The sequence below is a fragment of the Diadema setosum genome, chromosome 9 (assembly GCF_964275005.1).
Source record: "Diadema setosum chromosome 9, eeDiaSeto1, whole genome shotgun sequence".
NCBI lineage: Eukaryota > Metazoa > Echinodermata > Echinoidea > Diadematoida > Diadematidae > Diadema > Diadema setosum.
The window spans coordinates 21,971,228-21,999,168 of NC_092693.1; the positions used below are offsets into that span (position 1 = coordinate 21,971,228).

The 27,941-nt window shown below is 38.2% G+C and overlaps 1 protein-coding gene across 1 annotated transcript; it reads left to right on the plus strand.

Moving 5' to 3' along the window:
* The first annotated feature begins 42 nt into the window (after window positions 1–42).
* On the plus strand, window positions 43–27,315 carry LOC140233025 (mannosylglucosyl-3-phosphoglycerate phosphatase-like). Its single transcript, XM_072313134.1, is given in 16 exon segments — window positions 43–390; window positions 1,439–1,533; window positions 2,502–2,652; window positions 6,676–6,762; window positions 8,315–8,454; window positions 14,372–14,497; window positions 17,013–17,135; window positions 17,776–17,941; window positions 18,858–18,953; window positions 19,851–20,018; window positions 21,195–21,367; window positions 22,249–22,451; window positions 23,232–23,491; window positions 24,633–24,877; window positions 25,664–25,771; window positions 26,524–27,315. Coding segments are annotated over 16 exon segments (2,481 nt in total). The 5' UTR covers window positions 43–290; the 3' UTR covers window positions 26,764–27,315.
* Window positions 27,316–27,941: the final 626 nt, after the last annotated feature.

Genomic DNA, 27,941 nt, shown 5'->3' on the forward strand with positions numbered 1-27,941 from the left:
GGCGGGCAGGAACAGGCCTGAAACTGCACTGCATACCAGCGCGATAAGATTCTTATTTCTCTCATCTCAGTGCTGACACCATCGACATTATGGACATTAAGCGTGTTTTCATTGTTCCTGAGGACATGAGGAATTTGTGTTTACTGCAAAGTTCCAAAATGTGAATTAAAGTTCTATTACCGTAGCGAGATGTCGATCAAAGTAGGTTTCTGTGCCTCCTTATGTCGTGATAAAACCACTGCTGTTCTGCCATCACTGCGTGGGTAGTGGTGGAGCCCCTGGCGGGTATCATGGGCGTCGGCTGCTCTTTTCACCTCGAACCTCTCCCGCAACATTCCCTTGAGGAGCAACAAATTTTGCGTTGGCGGGGTCATGAATTGTACGACGACAGTAAGCATAAAATGTCTTTTACAGTTCAGCGGGATAGATTCCGTTTGATTATTTAGTTTCCATGTAGAATCTTCTAATGGAATTGTGAAGAATTACATTATATATATTATAGGCCTATATTATTTAGCAGTCTTCATCTTTAGTAAAGCAATTAGCAGAAAAAAATTTGACATACTGCTGTCTGGCTTGAATAAATGATAATCTTTCATCCAACTGAAAAGACCCAAGTAATGATTGTAAGATGTGGATTGTGTGGAATGCATCAATTACTAAGAATAGAATTCTAGTAGAACACCAGTGAAGATTGAGGAAAGTGGTCAATCCATTGAAAGGTTGTGAATTTTTGAAGTTTTTGTGCAGGATTGCTGGATATGAAGACTACTAGTTTCTAGACCTGTTTGTGACATCATGCATACGTACATCGATATCAAGTTACTGTAAAGAAAATTTTTCAAATAGATTTTTTTTTTCAATGAAAAGTTCACATTCCCTGAACTTTTTACTGACATAGGATAAATCTCCCCTGCCTTCCAAAAGAGCCAAGCCAAATAGTCTTTCATTATGCTAACTGTACACAGCCCAGTCGCTGTTAAATTTAGCACAGCATCTGGTCGGGCTTTCATTATGCTAGAAAAGTGAATATTTGTTGAGTATTCTTTATGTATTTATAAAATACTGTTTTCCCTACATGATGTCACAAAGTATTATAGTCTTCTCATCCCTCAATGGCTGTAGGGCTACCAAAACATCAAAAATTCATAATTTTTGATAGGATTGTCCGATTTCCCTCAAATTTCGCCTTATGTGCATCATGTTCTACTGATACTATATAGTTCACCGCTGAATTCCTGTAGTTCACATGAAGTCTCGTACAAATAAGAAACAGAACTTTGTATTGTGGTACTGTACATACATGTATCACAAAACCTTAAAAGCCTTGAGCCATTGAGCCACTGTCAAAATCAATTTCTGTTCTTTTCTTACCGATATCATGTGGTTCATCAAGGTCTTTGTTTGAACGATTTTGTATTGTATTGTGCTGTCATAGGTCCTGATTCAGACCCATCTCCAGGAAGTATGAGTCCAACTCGTCAGCGACTTTCTGAGGAGATAAGGGCAATGTATACGTGCAACCAAACAGAGGTAAAGTGTAGTTCCACACAGTGGACTTAGATTAGCCTCAATTGTTAAGTTAGCTTTTTTTTCCCCTTCAAAATCGACTCCTTGCAATTGCAAAGTCAGACAAACAAAAGTTTCAAAAGAATTTTAAGAAAAATTCATGGAAAGTTGTATTTAGGATTTTGAAGTTAAACATGGTATGTTTTCATGAAACACTGATAATACTAAATAGTCATAACACTAGTGATCCATTTCCCATTGGTCCAAAAAATGTTCACAAAATCTCTGTTAACCCCCCCCCCCCCAAAAAAAAAAAAAAAAATGAAAAAGAATATTGATCCTTTCATTCAAATCATTGTATGTTATAGTCTTGCAAGAGCATTATAATAGGAAAAGAGTTGTAGTTGGCTAAATCTTCAATCAACAGCGTGATATTTGCATGTACAGTGCACATTCAACTTATAAACCCATACTGAGTTGAAAGGTGATGACATCATAAGCCTGTATATTGTATGTGTCGTACCAAGGAGGTACTAGACGAGCTCGCCTTCTAGTACCTCCTTGGTCATACAATCGCTGAACCAAGATGGCCTTGAATAGTGTCATCTAAGATGATACAGCCATGACTCGGTATTTCATTACTCTGCTGGCATGTTTTTAATGTCTCATGATATACAATACTTTAGGTAGGGTTACCACTCCATAAGTCATGTTTTAAGTACTCGATGATCTTTCATATTTCGTGACTTCTCTTTTTCTGTTTCGCATTGTCTAAACCTGTGACATGGACCTCAGGAATGTAACCTATACTAAAGTTTTATGTTATGTTTGTATTATATGTTATGTCATATTATGTTATGTTTATGTTAATCAAACTCGTAATGTGCAGTGTGATTCATTTTATCTTGCCTGATCAATAAATCCCTTTCTCTCTCTGTCTTTTTCTGTCTGTCTGTCTGTCTCTTTGGGATGGAATCTTCAATGCCCTGCAGGTGATCACCATTATTCATTTCAATGACGTGTACAACATTGAGTCGGGGGATGCAGTCGGTGGTGCTGCGAGATTTGCCACCGTTGTGAAGGAGTACATGGACAGAAACCCACTCATTCTCTTCAGTGGAGACTGCCTCAATCCCTCCATTCGTAAGTTTGACATTATATAGCATTGAATTGCCACCATGTGAGTGTATGGTTCCACTCACATGTCTGCCTGTAATTATTATGGTACATACAAGAATGTACTGTAAAACGAGGAATGTTCGCATGCGTTTTAATTTCACGAATTTCGCGAGCACGAAGATTCGCAAAATTAAAATGCACGCGAAAGTTCTTGTCTACACTATATGCATTGAATACCAGTGGCAGTTCGCGAAAATTTCATGCCGCAAAAAAGGCCGTCGGCTCCAATTCGCGAAAAATTCATGCTGCGAATATATCATGTTTTACAGTATAAGAAGTGTTTGTATAGTGCAGGTTCATGCCTTTATCACATGGTAATGCCGGTAGCATTATGTTTGAGAGTGACTGCATTCATCCAGTGTACATGATTGTGCAATGATCAATATTCACATAAGTAGAAAACTTTGAAGAGAAACCCACCATTTGTGTAAGATTACGCTGAGCTAAACATGGATCATTAAAAGTCAAAGGTCATGTGTGATGGTCAAGTCAAAGGGAGGGGGACCAGAGTAACTGCTAGTTGATGGTGAAAGTTGTGTCTCAGAACTTGGATGCATATTAATGCACATGTATACACACACACACACACACACACACAGAAGGGGAAAAAATCAAAGAGTAACTGCTAGTTGATGGTGAAAGTAGTGTCTCAGAACTAGGATGCATATTAATGCACATGTATACACACACACGCACACACACAGAAGGGGAAAAAATCAAATTTGTTAGTCCATCTATCCTAATTTGTATGTGTGCAAGGAGTGAGAGGGTAAGTGAGTGTTGTAAGACATGTATGAGATTCTGGACATATATATGTATGACTGTAATTTAAGAATTGCCAATGTTCAGCTTCTTTGAAATAGACTGAATTAAGACTATGAGGCAGGTTGAAATATTAATTAATGGAAACCAGGCAGACACAGGGAGCAATTACCATGAAGGCCATGCCAACCAGTATGGGATGCTGAGACTTGCCTAGTAAATTACCAATATGCTTCATCTTAAGGTGTGTGTATCCACATGGTATTAGGGTTGGAAATTTGAGTTGTTGCATGTGCTTCATGTTATGACAGCATTTAGGCTGTATTGGCAATAAAATACATGTAGGTCCTATATGATAATAGGCACTAACTAATAATGCTATTTTTCAGTTTTAAAGTCAACTGCAATTTTGAAAAAAAATAGATGCTTTCTTACAAGTATCTACTTTTGCTCAATAAGTATAGCTAGGAGTTTGACTAAGTGTCCCAAATCTATTTACAGTGTATAGTGACACCTAACAGAAGATTAACTAATTGGAAGCAATTTATGAGCCAAGGAGAGTGTCCTCTAAAATCAAATCTGTTTTGAATTCATTTGCCAGTGTATTGATATTTGGATGACCTTCTGCATTGTGTTTGGAGGAGATTTGGTTATTGTAAAGAAACAAATTTTAACGGCATGACATTTTTGTGCATTGGGGCCGATGGTCTTTTTTTTTTGCAGGGAATTTTAATAGGCAAATTGCCACTGGCATTAAATGTATAGTGTAGACAAGAACACTCGCATACACTTTATTTCATGAATCTTTGCTCTCGTGAAATTTGCAAAAGACGTAGAAATCGCACAAACATTTCTGGTTTCACAGTACCATAATCATAGTAGAAATTGTAGACTTCGCTTTTGTTGAGTTAATTGCATACTTGTAGGTACATTGTAGATTACCCTCAATTTAGTCCAACTGCAAGTACTTTGGTGTGTTATGTTAGGGAAGAATGAATTAATCAATGAAGGAACATTTCTTAGGTAGCCAGGAGAGATTTAATTTAATAGAAAACTGCTCCATTGTTAGGACTTTTCTATCATATTTATTTGATAACAGACTGAATTAAAAAGGGATAGAATAGTTTCCAGGGCAACAGAAGAATATGCAGCCCTAATGCACTTCTTTCAGTAGTGGCATACGCAAAAGAAATTACCATTTGTTTTGTACTACTGGTAATTATAACATTTTACATGCCAAGGAACCAAACCAATCAATGTAAGAGCATTCATTCTTCTCTTTTTTTTTTTTCTTTTGAATTTGGTTGGCACTGGTGTAGAGGAACTTAAAAAGATATCTTTGATGTGGCTGAAATAGTGGTGAGACTGTGGGAAGGAGAGAAGGATACCATGGTGACAAAAGGAGTGAACATCCACTGACAGCACTACTGGCAGTTATTGCATTTCTATATTTGGGCTATGAGAATTCAGAAGACAATAATATCAAGCAGTGCTTTGTGAAGACTGCATTTAACAGAACCCTAATGATCAAGCATGTCCTTGCCTGGTCAGTAGAAAAAAAAAAGTGCGGAATTCGCATGTGCTTTTAATTCAACCTTTCTTTTATTTAGCCATCTCCATGACAACATACAAAATTAAATCTCTCTCCATGGTTAATGCATGGCATTCAGCAAGAGGGTTGGGGCCATTCAAGCTGTTACAATGACAAGGACTGTCTTCTATTGAGTGCCAATGAACTATTCATTGGAAGGGATGGTGGTGTAAATGAGTTTCAGTTGAACCACTTTGGCTCTCAACAGGCATGTACAGAAAATATGTACGGCTTTCTAGACCTTTCGCACAAAATGGAATTACATTAATAATGCAGAAATTCATTCTTTGAGTGATTGACAGCTGGCAAGCGAGGCCTGTGCTATAAAATGGTTTTCTCTAAAGCAGAGGATTCATTTTGGAAGCTTTGGAGCTAATGTATCTTTCATCAGACGCTTTGGAGTATTAAAACATTCATTTGCTGGGTTGGAGGAAACGTTGACAGTCATCTGTTTGCATGCTGAAAAGGAAAGGTGTCCTTTATAAATCTAGCATGCACTCTTGAACATGATGCATTTGCCAGATTAACAGCATCAAGAACAAGGGGGAATGTGCTACAGAAAGCATTTAAATGGGCAGTGCGTCATTGAAAGATAAGTGATGCAGAAATTTAAAGAAATGTAGACAAATATAAGGAAATAATGGAAGTTACTTTGTCCATCAGTTATTTGTTTGCATCATGTTTATAGGCAGAATTGCTGTTCAGGTCATTTTAGTAGTCAATACATTATCTTATTAATGTAACTTCTTGTACCACCAGCCGAAAGGGTACTGGAGGCATAATGTTTTTAAGTTGTCTGTTTGTCCACATGTGTGACCTACAAACGTGTACCACACCAATTTCATTTCATGATTTCTTATGTAGATTTCAATTGATCTTAGATGAATCGATACTTGTCCCATGCATGCTGCATGAGGTGTAAATGAGCTTATTAGATGTTAGCAAACCCCTCAAGGACAATGGACAAAGCCCAATGAATTATGGCTTGAAATATTAATAATAATACCGTATACATACACTGTACAGTTTACAATTTCTATGGCGCCATTCTCCACTGTGATTAAATGCTCAAGGCACTTTATATCAAAGTAAAAAGACTGAAATGAAAGAAATGTCTGACATTGGTTGAGGATCAGCCCGTTAGTGTCAAAGATTATCATCTTGTAATCTGGGCTGTGTTTTTGTTTTTGTTTTTTGCACATACTGTAAATATTGGTGTGAGAGCAGAGGCACCCCAGTGGACCGCACATGGCAGTTTAATATGCTCTAGAATTGTCAATGATTTTCCTCTGTTTTACATTGTTTTCTTTTAAAGCATCTTCATTATTATTCTGCTCATTTAAGATGTAGAAAGTCTGTTAATATCTTTATATGCAAATGTTCATACAAGAATCTCCAAACAGACAAGGTTGACCTCTCCAATGTAGAAATGTTTAAAAAAAAATGTAAAAAATATTTTTCACTCATAGACAAGCCATGAAAATTTTGTATACATACATGTGTTACATTCTTATCATTGCAGTCAAGTTCCCCTTTCACTGGATCACTATATGTATACAGGTTTCTTGTGTTGTGGATTGTACCTCATGTTTCATTATTGGTTTCTCTCCTTCTTCATGTTTGTCTGATTCCAGTTAGTACATTCACCAAAGGTCAGCACATGGTGCCAGTTCTGAATGAAATCAAGGTCAACACAGCTGTTTACGGCAATCATGATTTCGGTAGGTCAGCCTGTACATCCTTTCACATTCATACATATTGACGGTGGATCAAGTTTTGTGGCAATGTTTCCAATTAAGATTTACAGCATTGTAAGATATATTTTGCCAGTATGGTATTTTATGAATCAGGACTTTAATGACAACTCTACAGGTGGTTAGATTTCACAAATTTGAATCCCGGCGAAAGAGTGAAAAATATGTGTTGAGTATAGCCCTGTTCAAGAAGCAAAGATAGTAATTTATTGCCTTGTGGAGATGATAATTCATTGTGTCTGTTATGGGAGGCATCATCTTGCCCTGTCACTTTCATGAATATCATTCGACTTCTGCAATTCACCAAAATAAAATCATCCCTCAAATGAATATGCCATTTATTTTGCAGATTTTGTGAGTCAGGTGCTAGTCGCAAGATTAACATGCAAAATTATTTACTCTGATCTGGATATGAATGCAAAGTGCACACATACATGTACATTTCTCTGTTCAGTACTGTCCTCCATAATTTTGAATTCAACCAGCACTCGCGACATTGTTGGGAACTCCCAATTCGTGAAGAATTAGACTCACTAAATATATGCTGTATACAGTGACTCATCATCAAAACATTGCAAATATATGCATAAACAGACATTTTTCTTCCATACAATGCAAGCATCATGCTTTATGTAAAAAAATATTTTTCATGCCTCAGAGTACTTTTTTTTTCACAGATGTTGGAAACATTACAGACAGACATTCCACTCAGGAGAGAATTTTTCCTCTCTATCTCTCATACCTTTGTTCAAAACAACTTTAGCCAACCAGGGCCATCAATTCCAGAACAGAAATTATACAAAAATATATAGTTACATAAATATTAATGAATAAATGAACAAATAGATAAATGTATGAATGTACTTATGATATTATGATATGTATATCATGATATCATGATGTGATATTTATGATATTTCACTTGGCAAGAATTTTGTGTCAGTATATCTTCTTTTTTTTTTGCTAAAAAGAAACAGAAAATCTTGTAGGAGTTATAAAGAATCAGAAAGAAGTTTGTTTGAAATGATCTTAGCAAGCAAAAAAAAAAAAGCACACAAGTTTTTTGCTTAAAAACTGCTGTACATAGTCAAATTCCATTGGATTTTATTGTCCTTATTCTCAAATATGTTGCACCATTTGCCTAGCACTCAGCAAGATTATTTCATAGTCTAATTGTTCATCGACTTTAGTAGCACAGTGACCAATAGTGTATTGGTTGAATTTACTTCATTTAGGGCTATGCAGAGCCCACATCTTTTTTGAGTCCTTCACTGCATATTGTGCAGTCGTGGGCTAACTACCCTGTACCAATCCAAAATGCTATCCTCTTGTCAATAATATCTTCTTCTTTTATGCATTTTTTTAAGCTACTGTTATATGCTAATCAGTACATTTTAAATGCTCTTCTAGAAGAAGCCTTTAGAAAGTATAGTCCAGTAGTTCACGTCGACTTGCACAATTTATATGAAATTTCATGTCAATCAAAAGGCTTCATCATTCAATGTGATGTTTTCTTCAGACTTTGGAGTTGATAATCTGGAGGACATTGTGAAGGAAACCAAGTTCCCATGGTTGCTGAGTAATGTCATTGATGACTTCACGGGCCAGATGCTAGCTGATGGTCTTGTGACAAGGCTAATCACATGGCAAAACAAAAAGGTAATGCACCAGGTTGACTAGATTTTGTCATCATTAGGCGCTGGGTCTTATCGGTCCCAACCATATGAGAGCAGACTGCTCAGTTCCACATGCAAAAAATTAATTACAAAGTATTTCTATCTATTTTTCGAGTGAGTGTTCTTATGTGAAGTATTTGATATGATTAAAGATAAAGCCATGAATATTCAGATGTGAATGACTTGTCTCTTAAACACAACAAGAGCAACAACAAGGTAATGAAACAGAGTTTCAACATTTTGATCCAGCTTGAAAGGGGTATGTTTTCTTATTTACAGAAATTCAGTGAAATTCAACTTACTGTTTGTTCTCACTTGATAGAATGGGAGCAGTGTTTAGTTTTGAATTGCCATTGATGACTCCTGCAAAACTTGAAAAGGAATTGTTGCAACATTGAGCGAAGGTTGAGCGCACATGCATGCTGCACATGCTTCTGCTTGCTCTTCAAAAAAAAAGCTTCTGCTTGCTTGTTATTTTGACATTTCACTTGATAATACTATTACCACCACCTGTGTAATAGTGCTCAGAAACTGCTAGACAAGTTTCTATCAGTGAAGCTCAGGTTTTACGCTGTATTTTGATATATTCATTTCTGGATGGATTTGGATTTGGATTTTGCTGTACTCAGTGTGCCCTGTGCTTCCTTTGCATCACTGTGTAAGTAGCACATTCTGCTATGCTGTTCCTGCTTGGATGAACGTGAACATCTGGATTACAAGTCAGGCACAATGCAGCCTATTCATCTCAGAGTATTTGTTGCTCTTTGTCTCTGTGCTTTTCTGAGTGATCCAGTGCATTGCAGTAGCCAGTCTGCCCTACGTCCTTTTCATCATGGATCATTCACCAGAAGGCACTTTCTAAAGAGGAGAATTTTATACAGTCCAAACTGCACTGCCTCCTTTCAACTAGACATTCTCCATGACGGTGATGTCCATCCAAACCCAGGACCCAACACCCAAAATGGAGAGATATCGCCTGCGTCAGGTTGCCGTGGTACATCTCACCATGCCCAACACCAAATCAAATACACCCCAGGTGAACTTCTGCGATGGAGACATACCAAACTGCAACTCCCGCGAGATGTTTGCGACATCATCAAGTCTTGTGTCATTCAACGGAAGAGAACACGGAGAGGAACTCGAGGAGGCCGCAAGAAGAATACTGTGTCACGTAACAACAAGCCAGTATCATCCTTGAATCTCCAGTTGTGTTCCATGAACGCCCAGTCAGTGTGTAATAAGACCGCTCTTGTTCAAGATTTCATCTGCGACAGTAATGTCGACTTGATTGCCATGACGGAAACCTGGTTAAAAGACACGCATTCAGCAATCTCTAGTGAACTTGTCCCTCCCGGATATCGTTTTGTTCATCGACCGAGGAGTGGCCGCCGTGGCGGTGGAACTGGCCTTGTCTTCAGAGAGACAATTGATGTTCATATGGTAGCTGCTGGTGAGAAGGATTCATTCGAGTTCGCTGAGTATTATATTTCATATCACACGTTTCATATGAAATTGATCAATATTTACAGACCGCCGTATTCAGAATCACATCCCGTGTCAGTTTCATCATTTATACCTGAATTTAATGATTATATTCACTGTCATTCGCTGTCTAACGTCCCCCTGCTGATTACAGGAGATTTCAATATTCATGTAGATATTACCAATACTGAGTCAAGGTCTTTTTTGAATCTCCTCGAGTCTCTTTGCTGCAGGCAATTGGTTGATTTTAGTACACACAAACGTGGTCACACCCTTGACTTGTTGATTTGTCGGCAGTCAGATGATATTGTCATCGGCCAACCCTGGCCACATGGTTCTCTGTTGTGTGATCATATTCCTGTTATGTGCCGTCTTAAGTCATACAAACCTCCATTGCCTTTCAAAGTATTGTCATTTCGCAGGTTGTCTGCAATTGTTATTGAAACCCTACAAACAGATGTTGTTGAAAGTGAACTGTGTAAGCGCATACCAAGTGATGTCAATGAACTGGCTGTATTGTATGATGCTACACTGAGTGACATCATTGATAAGCATGCACCTGTGGTAACAAAGAAAGTTGTTTTGCGTCCCCAAGTACCTTGGTTCACTGATACTGTCAGGGCTGCAAAACGGAAGAAAAGGAAGGCTGAAAAGTGTTGGTTGAAAACTAGGAAAGACAGAGATTGGAATAGTTACAAGTCAGAACGTAATTCCATGCTGTATGTTAAATGAAGCCCGCCGAAAGTATCACAATGATTTAGTCATGGAAAACAAAGACGACCAAAATCGTTTGTTTCACATGGTGAAGTCTTTGTTGAATGTAGCTAATAAGCAACCTGTAATACCACAGCACACTGACAAACACGCCTTTGTGAATGACTTAGGCAAGTTTTTTCATGACAAAGTAATGAAAATTCATGTCGACATTGAGTCAAGACTGAATGTGCTGAGCAAATCATTCACAGATTCTGTTCAAGAGACCTCACACAGTGCACCAATGTTTACAAGCTTTAAGCCACTCTCAGAGCATGATGTTGAAAAACTCATATCTAAGCTCGGTAAAAAGTCGTGTGCATTAGACCCAATGCCCACAAAGATTCTCTTACAATGTGATACCGCACTGATTCCTGTGGTAACGTCCTTAATTAATCTCTCCTTAGCAACTGGTCAATTCCCCTCACAGTGGAAACATGCTTTAGTTAAACCCATTTTGAAGAAGGCTGGTCTAGATATGGAGTTTTGTAATCTGCGGCCTGTGAGTAACCTGAAGTATGTATCAAAGTTGGTTGAAGGTGCTGCCCATCAGCAAATTGTTGATCACCTTAATGTTAATTCACTTCTGCCTTTTAACCAGTCGGCTTACAGACAATACCACAGTACTGAAACAACATTGTTAAGAATCAAGAGTGACATATTGATGGCTATGGACAATCAGAAAGTAACCATATTGCTTTTACTAGATCTGAGCAGTGCTTTCGACACCATAGATCATTCTCGCTTAGTGGAATCACTGAATACTTGCTTTGGCATTGATGGTGTTGCTCTGAAATGGATTAAGTCATACTTAGTAGATAGATATCAACAGATCGATATTGATGGTACTGTTTCTGATTTCTTCCCAGTGCCCTCTGGAGTCCCACAGGGGTCTCGGCTGGGCCCTCTGTTCTTTACTTTGTACACAAGCAATCTGATCAAAAATGTGTATGATAAGTTTCCTGGTGTATCCTGTCACTGCTACGCAGATGACACACAGATGTATTTGTCGTTCACACCTGACGCACTTGCTCAGCAGCAAAGCGTCACTCACATGGAAATATGTGTCAATTATGTACGTGAATGGATGCTGCTAAACAAACTCATGCTAAATGACAGTAAGACTGAACTGTTATTGATTGGCACATCCAAGCAAATATCTAAACTTTCTTTTGATGGGATATCGGTTGGAAGTTCTGTCATAAAGTCATCTTCCACTGTTAGGAATCTTGGAGTGTGTTATGACACGCATCTGAACATGGAAGCACACATCACAAATGTGTGTAAATCATCATACCATATGATATATAACCTTAGACGTATCAGGAAATATTTTGATGAGAACAGTATGAAAATGATTGTCCAAGCATGTATTGTTAGTAAATTGGATTATTGTAATGGGTTATTATATGGACTCCCTGATTCTCAAGTTGGGCGCCTGCAGCAAGTCCAAAACTCCTGTGCAAGGCTTATTTGTAACAAACCTAGGTTTTCAAGGATTACTCCTCTTCTGAAAGATTTACACTGGCTTCCGATTCGTAAACGAATATTGTTTAAGATTTTGTTGTCCCCGCCGAACGAGTTCGAGCAGGGGACTATGAAACGGGCTCCGTACGTGTGTGTGTCCGTCCGTCCGTCCGTGTGTCCGTGTGTGCGTCCGTGTGTGATCAAAATCTTCAATTTGCTACTTCTCTGTCATTTATGAGCCAATTTTGATTCTGTTTGCTTTATATGATAGCACTACATGGGAGCTTTGAAACTTGTACACAGAATTTCAGTCGTGACCTTTGACCTTGACCTTTGACCTATATTGTACATTTTGCTACAAAATGCTACTCCTTCGCCATTTCTAACCCGATTTCGATTCCGTTTGCTTCATATGATGGCACTAGGTGAGGGCTTCAAAACTTCTACACAGAATTTTGACCTTTGACTTCTTTGACCTTTGACCTTGATTTTTGACCTATATTGTACATTTTGCTACAAAATGCTACTCCTTCGCCATTTCTAACCCGATTTCGATTCCGTTTGCTTTATGTGATGGCACTAGGTGAGGGCTTCAAAACTTCTACACAGAATTTTGACCTTTGCCTTCTTTGACCTTTGACCTTGATTTTTGACCTATATTGTACATTTTGCTACAAAATGCTACTCCTTCGCCATTTCTAACCCGATTTCGATTCCGTTTGCTTTATGTGATGGCACTAGGTGAGGGCTTCAAAACTTCTACACAGAATTTTGACCTTTGCCTTCTTTGACCTTTGACCTTGATTTTTGACCTATATTGTACATTTTGCTACAAAATGCTACTCCTTCGCCATTTCTAACCCGATTTCGATTCCGTTTGCTTTATGTGATGGCACTAGGTGAGGGCTTTAAAACTTCTACACAGAATTTTGACCTTTGCCTTCTTTGACCTTTGACCTTGATTTTTGACCTGTAGGCCCTATTGTACATTGGCTACAAAATGCTACTCCGCCATTTTTAACCCGATTTCGATTCCGTGTGCTTTATGTGATGGCACTAGGTGAGGGCTTCAAAACTTTACACAGAATTTTGACCTTTGCCTTCTTTGACCTTTGACCTTGATTTTTGACCTGTATTGTACATGGGCTATAAAATGCTTCTCCTTCGCCATTTCTAACCCGATTTCGATTCCGTTTGCTTTATGTGATGGCACTAGGTGAGGGCTTCAAAACTTTTACACAGAATTTTGACCTTTGACTTCTTTGACCTTTGACCTTGATTTTTTACCTATATTGCACATTTTGCTACAAAATGCTACTTCCGGCGGGGACATATATTACGCACCGCGTAATTTCTACTTTTCCTTGTTGTTTGTGTACATAGTATAAGTCACTTATCGGTCAAGCCCCCAGTTACATATCCGAATTATTAGTGTTTAAATCTCATCGACATACTCATAATTTGCGCAGTTCTAAGGACACTCTTCTTTTACAGATTCCAACATGTAAAACAAAAGTAACATTGGGAGACAGAGCATTTGCCTGTGCAGCTCCCAAACTCTGGAATGATCTACCACTAGAAGTCCGGAAATCCCCAACAGTAGCAGTCTTTAAATCACGACTCAAAACACATCTCTTCTTTAACTGTTCGTTATTATCAAGCACATCAGAAGCTTTTGCAGCGCAGAAGAATATATGTCTATAGGTTTTGCGCTTTATAAATTGATATTATTATTATTATAACATTTCCTTTTTTCAAGTCATAATATTTACCATTGGTTTTGATTGATATGTTTGAAGAGCTGTTTATTTCTGCAGAGTTTTTTGGTGCTGAATTCATGTTGAAAGTGAATTAGAATGTTAATAGACTTAATATGTCTTGATATTGTGACCGCTCACCTTGAATATGTTGTTGTGGAAACAATGATAAATGGGGCCCTGTTGAGAATCGAATTGTCCCAGGCAGTACTGAGATCAAATTATAACAGGCCATAATTCAAACAGATCAAACATTGTCATTGTTTAAACTTATACAAATGAAGTGTCTCCAAGAGGGAGCTCATGATGATACATTTTTGAAATGAAGGGATGTTGCCTATGATGTCGAGGGGGAAAAAAATGTGCTACTTGGAAGTACTTATCCTCCTTATTCATAAAGTAGGTCCTCTCTTTTTCTTTTTTTTTTTCTTTTTTGCACAGATTGGACTCATAGGACTTGTAGAGGAGGAGTGGCTGGTTACCCTAGCAACAGTGGACCGGGAGAATGTCACATATCTGGACTATGCTGAAAGAGGACAGAAGTTGGCTGAAGCATTAAAAGATCAGGTAGGTTAAGGTCTGTTAACTGTTCTAAGTTCTACAGTATGAGGAAAGGTATTACAAGTATCAGATATGCCCTGAACAGGATATTTTTTAGGTGTAAAATTTTTAGTTTGTTTGTTTGGGGTTTTTGTTTTCAAATTTTGTGCTCCTCTGAAGTAGTAACACTACAGTATTTTGGAGTTGATGATAAATAAACTAGTGCAAAAATTATCAGGCAAGGGTTTCCAAAGCCATTTCCCAATGAGGCAACATGTCTACTGTACTTAAATCTAGAGTCACTTCAAAATTAAGTAATTGATCTAAAAAACTTCAGCAAAATCAGGCAGTGTAAAGGAGATTCAGGGCTGTTTAAACAACAAGGAGGAATTTTACATAGCACCCTTAACCTTTACAACTGTTTTGATCCCATGACTAAAATGTCACATGCTTCATATTTTGCATATTGTATGTTGTCATAGTTGATCATAAATTTGAGATCAATACATTTTGACTTGATTGTGCTGCTTATCATGAAGTCAAATCACATGATATGTTATTGTAATTACAAGATCTGGGCTTAGATGTTACATATCATTGACACAGGGTCTGAAAAGACACTATTTCTATGTGGTCTTGGTTTAGTGTTATAATCAACCTCCTAGATCCCCCTTTATGTGTCATAAAAGTTTGATATATCCATAATCCTTGGTAAGTTTTGATAAGATAGCTCTTGTAAATTGTTTTGCTATCTACATTTTATCATTAGCTAAATAAGATTACAAGGCATTGACACCAAGCTCTCTGAGACAAACTGTCTTTATTTCTATCTCAGAGCTTCTAATATATATGTTTGTACAATATTTTTACTTAATTTGTACAATATTTTGTATGTTTTGATTTATTGTATAAGAGAATGTTTGTTGGAAATTTGAATGAGCATGCTTGATATATGCAAACTTCTCATTTTTATGCCTCCGCCACGAAGTGGTGCCGGAGGCATTATGTTTTCGGGTTGTCCGTCCGTCCGTCCGTCCGTCCGTCCGTCCTTCCGTCCGTCCGTAATGAATTTTGTGGACAAGGTAACTATCAAAACCTGTTGAGGTATCCTAATGAAACTTGGCATGTATGTGTATTAGGGGGTGAAGTTGTGCCTATCAACTTTTGGGTGCACATGCTCAAGGTCAAAGGTCAAAAGGTCAAGGTCAAATACATAAAATTTCACTATTTCCACCATATCTATTGAATGCCTGAAGATATTTTCTTGAAACTTAGTGTATACATGTATTACCCAATTAAGATTCTCAGGTGAAAGTTTGCATCATGAGGTCAAAGTTCAAAGGTCAAAAGGTCAGGGTCAAATACATGAAATTTCACTATTTTCGCCATATCTATTGAATGCCTGAAGATATTTTCTTGAAACTTAGTGTATACATGTATTACCCAATTAAGATTCTCTGGTGAAAGTTTGGGTCATGAGGTCAAAGGTCAAAAGGTCAAGTAAAAATATCAAAACTTCTTTTTTTTCTCCGTGCCTTGGAAAATTGTTCAAGGTATCTTCATGGAACATAGTATATACATGTACTGACTGGAAGTGATTATCTAGAGAATGTAGGGTTCATGGAGTCAAAGGTCAGGGGTCAAAGGTCAAGTGCAACACTTCAAAATTTTACTATTTCCCTCATATTTATGCAATGCCAGCAGGGTTATTATTTTTTTACATTTGGTGTATGCATGTGTAACCTAATAGAAATTCTCTGGAAAGTTTTTTTTTTTTCTTCTTTTTTTTGCCTCAAAGGTCAAACTTTTTCCTCCATATCTCGAAGTGGCTCAAGTTATCTTGAAACTTAGTACATATTATGCATGTTCTACCTGAAAGTGATTATCTTATGAATTTTAGGGTCAAGGGCCAGATGAAAATGGTAACAATTTACTATTCAATTCAGAAATTGCACTTTTTCTCCACACCTGTACCTTGAAAATTACTCAATGCCTAAATGTATGAATGGGTCAAAGTCAAGTTAAAGTCCTGAAATCCCTAGATACATGCTCTCCTATTCATCCAATTAAACCTAGGTCAAGGTGAACATTCAACGCATTTGTGACAAACTTGTCATTTCAATATTTTGCCAATTTTGTGAAAATGTAATCACACATTGTCCACATGTACTATCTAGACCTATTGGGAAAATCATGCATTATGGCGGAGGCATACCAGTCGCCAAAGCGACATTTCTAGTTGTCTTCATAATTTATATGAGTTTTGCCATCCAAAAACGTTCTTCATCATGGATCAGCTTGTTTTATTGATCAGCACAGGCTGGCAGCCCTCGGGGCTCAATTTTGATGTTCATAAAAGATCTTGGCAATAAAAGGTTTATGACTGTCTATATATATAAAGACAACGGTATCTTGGTAGCAACACATAATTGAATCAGCTCGACTGGACTTGTGAAAATCGTGGAGAGGATTTCTGTGTTATATTGCAATATCTAATGCTAGATGACTATTTCTGTCTTTTGCCAATGGAAACATCAAACAGGGTGCAGATTTTGTAATTGCGCTCACTCACATGCGACTGCCAAATGACCTTCGGCTAGCAGAGCAGACGACGGCCATCGATCTCATTCTGGGTGGACATGACCATGACTACTGTGTCAAGAGAGTAGGTAGCACCCTCCTGTCTGGTTTTGTGTTTGTTGAGAACCACAATGACACTGTGAGGAGCAAATATTGCAGTTTGGCATAGGGCCTAATGATATCACATTCTACAAAGTTGACTTGCAGGGAGCTGTTTTCACGGAGCTATGAAGTACTGCAGCCATTTTCCCTCATGATACACTTTGATTCAGTGCCCTTTGTAATATAGAATTAATTAACACCCCTTTTGTCTCCTGTTTTCTAGCTTAAAACTGCACTTTCTCTTTTTCTCCTTTGTTTATACAAGCTGTAAAATACAAAATTAATGACTTTAAGATAGAAAAGTAAAAAAAAAAAATAAAAGATGATGATGGTGATGATGATGAAACAGCATTTATATAGAGCCACTATCTGTGGAAACATTCAAAAGCACCCGGCTCCCACAATGTGTCACACATCATCCACAAAGTTGCTGGAAAAGACAAGTTTCCAGTTCAGATAAGTTCAGATATAGGATAAGTTAAAATGGTGAATCGTGGTGGAATGTCTTATTCAAAAGTTTGTCATGCTGAAACATCTTTGCTAATACTCTGGTAAAGATAACTCGCTTAAAACTAGTGACAATGTGTTGTACACCGACTTAACTGCATTTCTGTTCATCCTAGGTGAATGGTGTGAATATTGTCAAGAGTGGCTCAGACTTCAAGAGCCTGTCAATCATCACCCTGGAGTTCACCCCTCATGACATCAACATCCTCATCGAAGAGGTCAACGTCGACCTGAATGTCGATAAAGATCCTGAAATGAAGAAGATTGTGGACGGATTTGGAGGTGAGTGTGGTATCCACATCCAGCTGGGTGTTTTACATTGCTTTTGAGATTGTTACATCGAGGTGTAACTAACACATAATCTATGTTGCTGTGAATGGATCTGAGATTAATTAGGAAATTAAGTGTTTGTACTTCAAAATAAATGTCTTCAGACAAGCATGATTATTTCCATTCTTGCATGTATCAACATCAAAAAGAAAACCAAAAATAATATTTCCATTTTCTGCATTGACATTCATCTAAATGTTGTTCTGTGTGTTCTGCTCAAAGGCTGATGGAGGGATGTATGACTTTGGTTTGTCCTTCCATCTATCATTCCCAGTTTTGCAACGGCAGGAAAAAAAAAAAGAGGAAGAAAGTGATTTCTCGGCAATAACTTAATAGCTAGGAATATTCAATGGAAATATGGTGTGGGAGAAAGGTAGAAAATGAATTAACAGTTATTTAGATTAAATGATAGGAGTTGAGGGTCATTGTCAAAGACTTTTATTCAAAGGAAAGTGGAAGGCAAGGCAAAAGGAGGCAAGGAAGACTAGGAATAATTTTGACTGAAAACATTACAAAATGTGCAGGACTTCATTGCCCAGCTGCATCCCATGAGGCAACAGATAGGGAAGGTTGGCGTAATCATCTGAGTGTTTTCAACATCTTACATTTGTGACAAACTGAAATGATGATGATGGTGATGACGTTAAGGATGATGATGATGATGATGATGATGATGATGATGATGATGATGATGGTTTGAACACAAAAAGTTCTGTGAGGGTGATGTCACCCTAAAGTGAGGTCCAGTGCCCCACACGTGCCCTCTGCACTACCCTGGTACCATTTTGATTAATACTTATATTTATGATAGAAATAGCGATGTTGAAGCACTCATATATTTCCTCCCTATTATTGATATTTTGGACAGATGTGATAGCCAGGGAAATGGAAGGAAAGCTTGGTTTGGTAGAAACAGACCTGGATGCCAGATTTGCAGTCATCAGGACACAAGAAACGAGCCTCGGTGGGTTAAAATCTGAACTCTCTTCTCACTTGAAACCAAAAGCCTGCATGACTTTTAGCAGTATTTTTATGATAAGATAGCAATTGTCAGTAATTGATGCGATGGTCTTCATTGTTGATTTAAAGTACTTGGTGTAACCTAATAAGTTCTGTATTCTGACATGTTTGATGTCTTTTTATTCACATTGGCATGAGAGGAAGGCAAAATGCACCACAATTTTCTGGTCATTTCCTACTTTACACCCCACATATTTGAGTTTTGAACATCCAAGATTGATGCTTTTATGTCTTGCTAAATCAAACATGTAGGAACCAGTGTGATTTTTGTCTTCTTTTTTAATTTTACAATTTTATAGAGGCTGTTTTTGATCTATGCTACTTCGCTTTACATTTTCATGCTGAGCTACACTCTCTGTCAAAAACTCACTAATGGTTTTACTGTGATTAAAATCGGGAGCTAATTCACACTTATGCTCTGACTTCTATTATTTGCATGGGATGCTCCTTGAGTTTGAAGGCTGAGTACATATTTTGGAAATTAACCAGTTGGAAAAAAAGACTTTTGTTTGAGTTTGTTTTTTGGGGTCTTTTTGGTAAATAGACTTAGAGACTGTCGCCAATTAAAAGGTGACTAGTATAGACTCTTATCCATAGAACAAAGATTCAATAAGTTTATCTTTTCAGTATTTGTGAAGAGGGAGAGTATTTAGTAAATTTTTGTGGCAAAGAATCGTACCTTAAGTTATTTAATGTATTGATTCAAACTTACCCAGGGAATCTTGACACATATTTTCTGCAACAAGTCGCAAAAAAAAAAGAAAAAGAAAAAGAAAATTATATTCCTGTTGGTGAGGAATTTGTTATGCATTTCCCCCTTATGGTTTTTGTGTTGGGACAGGAAACTTGGTGACAGACATCATGCTGTCCGTACTGGAGGCAGATGTAGCCCTCCTCAACTCGGGAACTTTCAGGTCAGACAGAATCCACCCGGCTGGGGAGTTTACAAAGCGTGACCTTATGACCCTTCTACCCCTCATCGACCCTCTCATGGTCTTGGAAGTCACAGGTGCCAATCTTTGAATACCATTTTGTTTGTTAGTATGCTTTTGTTAATGGTTGCCTGCTTTAACCCATTGATGATGAGTCCTGAGTATACTCTGGCAAGTGTCTATGGGAAATGTGTGTTATAGTAAAATCAGCCTGTCCTCAACGGCTTTAAGTATAGCATGAGCTAACTGTGGCTAAGTAAAGCTGACAGTATTCTGATGTTGTTTGCCATTCTCTATGAGGAAGAGGCAGTTACCTTGATGTCATGTATAGAGCTAAAATATGATAGAATTACACAATGGAATTAACGCGACGTGTGTATCCATGCGGGGTTGAATAAGTTCTTGTACTCTGCCAAGTTGTCAACATGTGCAGGGTTGACTAGGGTGAGATTGACTGTATTTTCTGATGACTATGAATTTCCAATTTTCTCATATCTTGTTGCTCACAGTAGAAGTGAACCATTCCCCCTCCCCCCCCCCCCAAAAAAAAGGGGGGGGGGGAGAATGCAGCATCTTCTACAATGACCTTTCGACTCTCCCTTAATTCCTAGCAGTCCCACTTACATGTAGATTCTGTTTTTCATTGATCAATTTAAATCTTAATCTGATATGCTTGCAAGTGTGTGGCTTCATATGTTTTGGAGTGAGGTTAATGGATTTAAATGTTGTAATGCCACTTCAGATAATACGGTATGTGGCAAATATGCCTCACATTTTTCAAGTTATACAATATTTTGATTTAGAACCAGAGGGTTGTTTCACAGAGAAATCTGCAATTATTGCATAATACCGTGATTGCCATTGCCATTATTAACTAACTGCTTAAACTGCACTTGTAGTTACATGAAATGTGTGTGAAGTTCCTTTTAGATTGGACCTGGATGTAATTAGATCACAGATATTTATGTCTAATGAATATTGCTGAAATTGTGCAAGGTAATCGTACTGTGTATTACCATGTGTAATATGTTTGATGAAACTGCTGAAAATTGATAAAATTATAGAGTAATGCCATTCAGGGAATGAATAAATCAAATCAAATTCAGTTTTGTTGTTACTCTGTACTCTAGATTCTGTTCTGTATTAATCATCAGGTGACTGCTTGGCTGAATTGATATTGCCTTGAAGAACAAATTCAAACATTCTAATATTACACTTGAGTGCAATTCCTCTTACCTTTCAAATATACAAAGGCCAGCAGCTGTATGAAGCCCTGGAGAATGGAGTAAGCCAATACCCCAGGAGGGAGGGCCGTTTTCCACAAGTGGCTGGCCTTGCCTTTGGCTTCTATTCCTCGGCCCCAGCTGGCCAGCGGGTTGATCCGCTCTCCATCCTTATTGACGGTCAGTGCCTCTTGCCCCAGAAGGTAAGTGTTACCATGGGAACCATGCCTTCAAAATTTTGTGCTCTCTCACCTGTCATGGTATACTAGACCAAAGTCAGCACTGTATTTATGACTGCCTTTGTCATTCATAATTGTAAAAGTAATGTTATTATCAGTGTATTTTTGTGCACATATGTTCATGTGTACAGGTAGTTTGGTGTGAGTACAATTGATTAGAGGTCAGAGGTCACAGCAAACTATGCCTGTGTGAATAGTCATTATGAATGGACATTAGCAAATAAATAAATATTCAAATTATTGTTCTTTGCATCTTTTGAAGATATGTGTGTATTTTATGAGAATGTAGATCCTGAATTTCACCTCATAAAACACCCCCTCCTCTACAGAAATGCCAGTACTTCTTTTCATGTTGACTGCAGTCCAGTATCTTAATACACAGTATGCACAGTGTTTTCCTGTTGAATAGTAGGCCTATTGCTAAGGGTAACCAATGAGAGTGTTAATATCCAGCCAAGGGAGTATTTGTGGGTTTGGTGTTGGCTAAATTAAAAAAAAAAAAAAAAAAAAAAAAAAAGTAAAATGTGTATGTTGTAGGCATATGAATGCATGATATATATGTGAATTTTTTTTTTATACTGATCTGTAAGTTCAGATGCTGATGTGCATTTGTCTCATATGTGTTTCCCACTTGTTTTTTATGCTGAAGGAAATCAAAGCAAAATATGTTTTTCACATTCATCTTCATGAGGGTCAGGAAAGAGACACAGATTGAAATGACTCTCATGAAATAAAGTATTGTGATGATATGTATGTCACTATCACAAGCCCAACACAGCACAGAATATTATCAATTTCCCTTCACTCTTGCCACAACTGTATGTGTGTGTGAATGTAAACCCTAGACCTATAGACTGTGCACCAAGGAATACATTGCCAAGGGGAAGGATGGTTACAAGATGTTCTGCGACTGCCCTGTCCTAGTGAATTCAGAGGAAGGTCCCATCCTATCTACAGTTGTGCAGAACCACTTCCACTCAGCTGGGATCGTCAGGGGTCATAAGCCGTGCCGGTCCGGCCACAGACAGAGCCTGGTTAATTTGTCAAGGTAAAGTCTGTCTGGCTTGTCGTGGTCTGTTTGTCAGTGTTTCTGTATCTAATTTGTCTATTCATCTACTGTAAAACCAGAAATTTTTCTGTGCTTGAACCTTCTGCGAATTTTTGCAAGGAGCCAAGATTCGCGAAGTAAAACGCACATGAAAGTTTTTTTCTACACAATGCATTGAAGGCACTAGTGGAAATTTGTGAAAGTTTCATGCTGCAAAAAAGGCAGTCAGCTCCAATTTGCGAAAGTTTCATGCTGATTTGAATTATTCTGGTTTCACAATATCTATCTGCCTGTCTGTCTTGATATATCTTCCATCTGTCTGTCTGTGTGTGTGTGCATCTATCTATCCATCCATCCATCCATCCATCTATCTATCTATATATCTATCTACCTATCTATCTATCTATCTATCCATCCATCTATCTATCTATCTATCTAACTAACCATCCATCTATCTATCTATATATATATATCTACCTACCTATCTATCTACCTATCTATCCATCTATCTATCTATCTATTTATCTATCTGTCTATCTATTGCTGTGTCCAAGTATCAACATTATCTTTCTCTCACATTAGCAATCTATGTGCGTATCTGTCGGTCTATCTGTCTTTCTATCTTTCTATCAGCATACTTATCTATCACATTAGTAAAATCCATGATACATGCATGGACTTGAATCCATGATACTTGCATGAACTTGATACTTCTAATTCTGTATCTGCCATTTTATAATCAAAACAGCTTTCACACTCCACTCTCATGACACCTCTCAGGAAGTCTAGCCCGGCCGAGGCGGCCAGCCTGGTGCACATTGAACAGGCGAGGGCTCGCATCGCCCCCAGAGTGGAGGGAAGGATCATCATCCTGGACGGGAAGGTGGAGGATGGGAAGAGAACAGAGGCAGAGAGTGACGGTATTCTGAGAGCTCACAGGGAGTTGTTCATGACTGGGTCAGACACGGACATCTTGGCCGAGTGGAGCCGGCTGAGCAGGGTTGCGGAGGAGGAAAATGCAAATGAGATCAAGAAAAACAGTAAGTGCAAGCTAGTCCTCCCTGTATATTGTCCTCCCAAGACCTGTGAAACATTTATTACAGTGCACTCCTGTTATAACAAACATTGTTATTACGAAATTCCGGTTACAATGAAGTAAAAATTCAGGCCGCAGCATTATCCACACTATGTATTTTCATTGTATGTTTGTTCGGTTATAACAAAATTTTGATATAACAAAAGAAAACTGCCGGTCCTGAGGACTTTTTTTATAATGGGAGTCCACTGTACTAACCAGCAACTGGTGTAGGAACGTCACTTGTCAAATGTTGGATCAGACTGCCCCATGATTTGAAATTGAAAATAAGAACATTCCTTCCCATGTTGCACCTGATTGATAAATTGCCCTTTGTCGATGTAACTAAACTCCAATTAACAACTTGATGCAAGAATTGTTTATTTGAATTCCTACCCTTTTCCTTTGTTGCTTTGAGTCATCTGAAAGTGTGTGAGTTGTACAAGATTTCAACATATGTGTTTTCTCATGAATGGTATGATATAATCAAAACCAAATTTGTGATTTCGTGATAAATTGTTAGTGTAAGTAACAACTATAGACATTAGCAATGAAAGTTTCAGACAGTGATGCTCTACAACCTAGTATGCAATATCTGTGTACCTCATTATGAAGCAGAAGGAAAACAAAACAGTTATTGCTCTGAATTAAAAATCCTCTGAATTTTGTTCTGTTAAATATACCAATTACACGAGTTGTCAGAAGTAAAGAATTTTGCTAATTGATATTGACTGCGCAGGATTAAAGTGTGAGGAGACTTCAACTTGACTGCTGTGATAGGTAGATACTTTGCTTGGAAGTTACATGGCTTTGTTTAGTGAATAGTCATAAAACAATATTGTGTATTACCATAGTAATGTTTCAAATATGTGTGAGGAAGAAAAGAATGATATGAACATCTAGTGCAAGTTACATTCTGACATATTTGGCAGTGTCTTAACACTGTATGTTTCATTTTGAAAAAAACAAAACAAGACAAAACAAAAAGGAACAGATTATCCAGAATTTATCTTAGTAGTACTGTCAAGTAAATGTGAAGCAGAATTATGTATGTACGTTGTACTTTCATAATGATTATTTTTATTGTTCCTTCATATTTTGTGCAGTGGCACTGTACAGCAGCAGCAGCAGCAGTATTGGGCCGGCACACCCAGAGATCATCATCAAGGAGACTGAGGTCAAATCAGAGAAATCAGACAGTCAAGGGAGCATTGCATCTCCCTCAGCATCAATGGTGTCAATGGTGGTTGATGACGAGGGACTCCGGATTATCCAGAGTGCTATACGCCTGGATGATGTGGACACGGTGAGACATATTTTCAGATCACTATAAGCAACGTGGCTGAAAAAAGCAAAGAGGATCATGCAATCATTTTTTTTTTAATATATACTTTAGTCTGCAGTCTGCATCACTATATTGTGTTTAAGCATTTAAAGGACTTTTGTTACAGATTAGCCTTACACACTGCATAACCAGCACTCTGTCAAGTGATCTGTCGAAAAATGCACTATAAGGTTGTATGAAAGGGCGGTCTCCAAGAACAGATAGTGTTTATGATTTTTTTTTTTTTTTTTTTTGAAAAAAAGTAATGCCCATTAATTTGTACTTGCTAGTCCCAAAATGCAGTGATGAGGCTTTGGAGGCTTATGCAAAGTTTTGCTGATTCTAAATCTCATCCACTCCATTTCATCTTATTGTAAGAAAGAGAAGAGACAGTATTATAATGGAAATGTGCAAAATCCCTTTGCATGCAATCACATTTAGGATCATTCAGAGAAAGCAAGTAGGTCGAGTTTAATTTGAATTTTTGAGAATGACCACAAGTTGCAGATTCAGCTGTATCAACTGACAGTCTCTTGGAACATTGCAAGGAAGGCATGTTGGCCTGCTTGATAATTTATATGTTTTAACATGCTGATGGAAGTTAATCTGTATGCGGGTTATCGTCATCAATACTATCATATTTCTCCATCGATTACCAGTGGACTATGTTCTGCTTAGAGATCCCCAAGAAATTGAGGCTTTGTCCCATTACGCAATGAAAGAGAGATGATTGTGCCGACAACATTTATGTCTTTTCAGCTGTCTAGTTTGTGTGCTGATGCAGCCAATGCGGATATGAGAGGCTTCTGTGAGAGTGTAACAGCACTACACCTAGCTGCCAAGTACAACTCAACATCAACCTTGAAGTTCCTCCTTCATGAGCTGCATGTTGATCCCAATCTGCAGCACTGTGAAACCAAGGTAGCTGAATTTTCAGTGCATTCCATGATGCTGTACACCCTACTGCTCATTGCAGCATGGTATATTTGTATGAAATTTCTAAATTCATTTTGGTTATCCTCCGTTTGCTGCGTAAACATTTAAGGGCAAACAGTTACACATATTTATGATGTCGGTAAGAGTTCGAGAAACATAATGCGTGTGGCTTATTTCTGTTTTGTTTTGATAATTTTTTTTTGTTTTGTTCTGAGCAATGCTCTCCAAAAGCTACCATTAAGATGGGACATATCATTGCAGAGCTTTGATACCTTTATTCAAATTCGTGCAAAACAAGATGTCTTGTTGTCTCGTAAGTGCTTGTAATGTGTATAAAGATAGGTTGGTTTGAGCTAACCTGTAATGATTTTTGTCTACCTCGTATCAGGCTGGTCCAAATGATTGAGAATAATCAGAAGCATTTGTGATCACCCAATCAGAAAAGAATTAAAGACTTCTGTCAAAAGCAATCATCAACCAAAACTTTTCCCAAGCTTTAGCAGCGTCAGTTCTATCAGAGCAAGTCATTTAAAGAGACATCCTTTTTCTTTCTTTAAAAAAAAAGATTATATGTTGTTCTTCAGCCTCTAAATGCACTCATCTGACAATATCTTCCAACTGGTTTAATTGAGTTCATTTCATAGAGGGAGGTGTACAGCACTGGCATTTCTACAGAAACTGAAAGAAAAATATATAGAACATAAACAATGCAAAACATGTGTTTGCCATGTCTACAGATGACTGCCTTGATGCTTGCTGTAGACAGAGGGCACACCGGAGCCATGGAGGTGCTCCTGGAGGCAGGCGCAGATGTGCGATTGACGGATGAAAAGGGGCGGACAGCTGTGGACATGCTTGGGGACAAGCGGGGATTGGATGGTGCGTTGAGGAAGAGGCTGGAGGAATCGGCTCACGGGCGAACCAGAGACAGCGCAGCCGACAGAATCGTCCGCGAAAACGGGGAGACGAGGTTGTGATCTCGACAGATAAAGAATGTCCAGGAGACCATATTGTTGTAACGGACAAGGTGCAACTTGGAGATTAGGTTGTGATGTGTGCAGGCATCACAGGAGACTTGGTTGCAGTGAGAAAAAAAAAATAATAATTTGAACAAGGCTGTGATGTCATGCAGAAAGGTGATTGCCTTGAAATACAAGGAGTTTGGATAGGTGGGATAAATGCCATAAAATGACCGACTGTGAAGTCTCTCTTGCGCATTGAAACAAGCGATAGCTTGCAGGCAAGTTCTGTTGTGGTCAAAGTAATGGAAACTTGACATCATATTGGTAATCATCTGCCAGTGTACAAGAACAATGTGGAGTGAGGAGTTCAGATTTATGCAGGATTTGTTATTGTTTCTTTTCTATTTTATCTTTGTTTCTCAAGTTCATGTTAAAAGTGACAGTACTGCCCAATGTTCCTTCTTTATATCAAATACTGTGAAATAAGTGTATGTGTTGGTGAAGATCATCTTATTTCATGATTGCTTGCTCCTCCCAGCATGTGCTATATTTGGTCTGTGAGAATAGACTGCAATCATGTCTAGGTTTGTAGCAATGATCACACTGTCCTTTTATGCCGTCCCATTCACTTAGAAGTGCTGGAAATAATTGGGCTGTTGGAGTGGCCTTGATTCATGAGGGATGAGTACTAGCCACAAGCCTGTTCACAGCTTAATGAAAATAGTTATGATATCTTCGACAAAGACTGATCTGTTGACAGAATGTTATTCATCTAACTTGTCAAAGCAATAAAAATCCAGCTTGATCAGTCTTGAAATCTCAGCAAACATCAGTGGTCGGTGGAGCTTGGAACGTGATCCGCGATGCAGTGACATACTGTGAGCATGCCAAACGCAAGACGGTACACTGGTGCACCAGCGCCTACTCTCTGGGCGTAGTTGCCTTTACGAAGGAAGCGATGAACTCGGCCGAAGGGGAACTGCAGGCCGGCGCGTGATGATCGAGACTTGGCCATTCAGACCATATTTTCTATGGGGAAGCAGGAATGGCAGAATGAGACATTATGGCCAGAATTCACGAAGGTGGTACAAATGAAACCATGGTTTAAACCATGGACAAAAACCATGGAATGCCAAGTGTCGCATGCGATATTTCGCTACGAAATCAGTCATTTCGTCGATGAAATGATTATT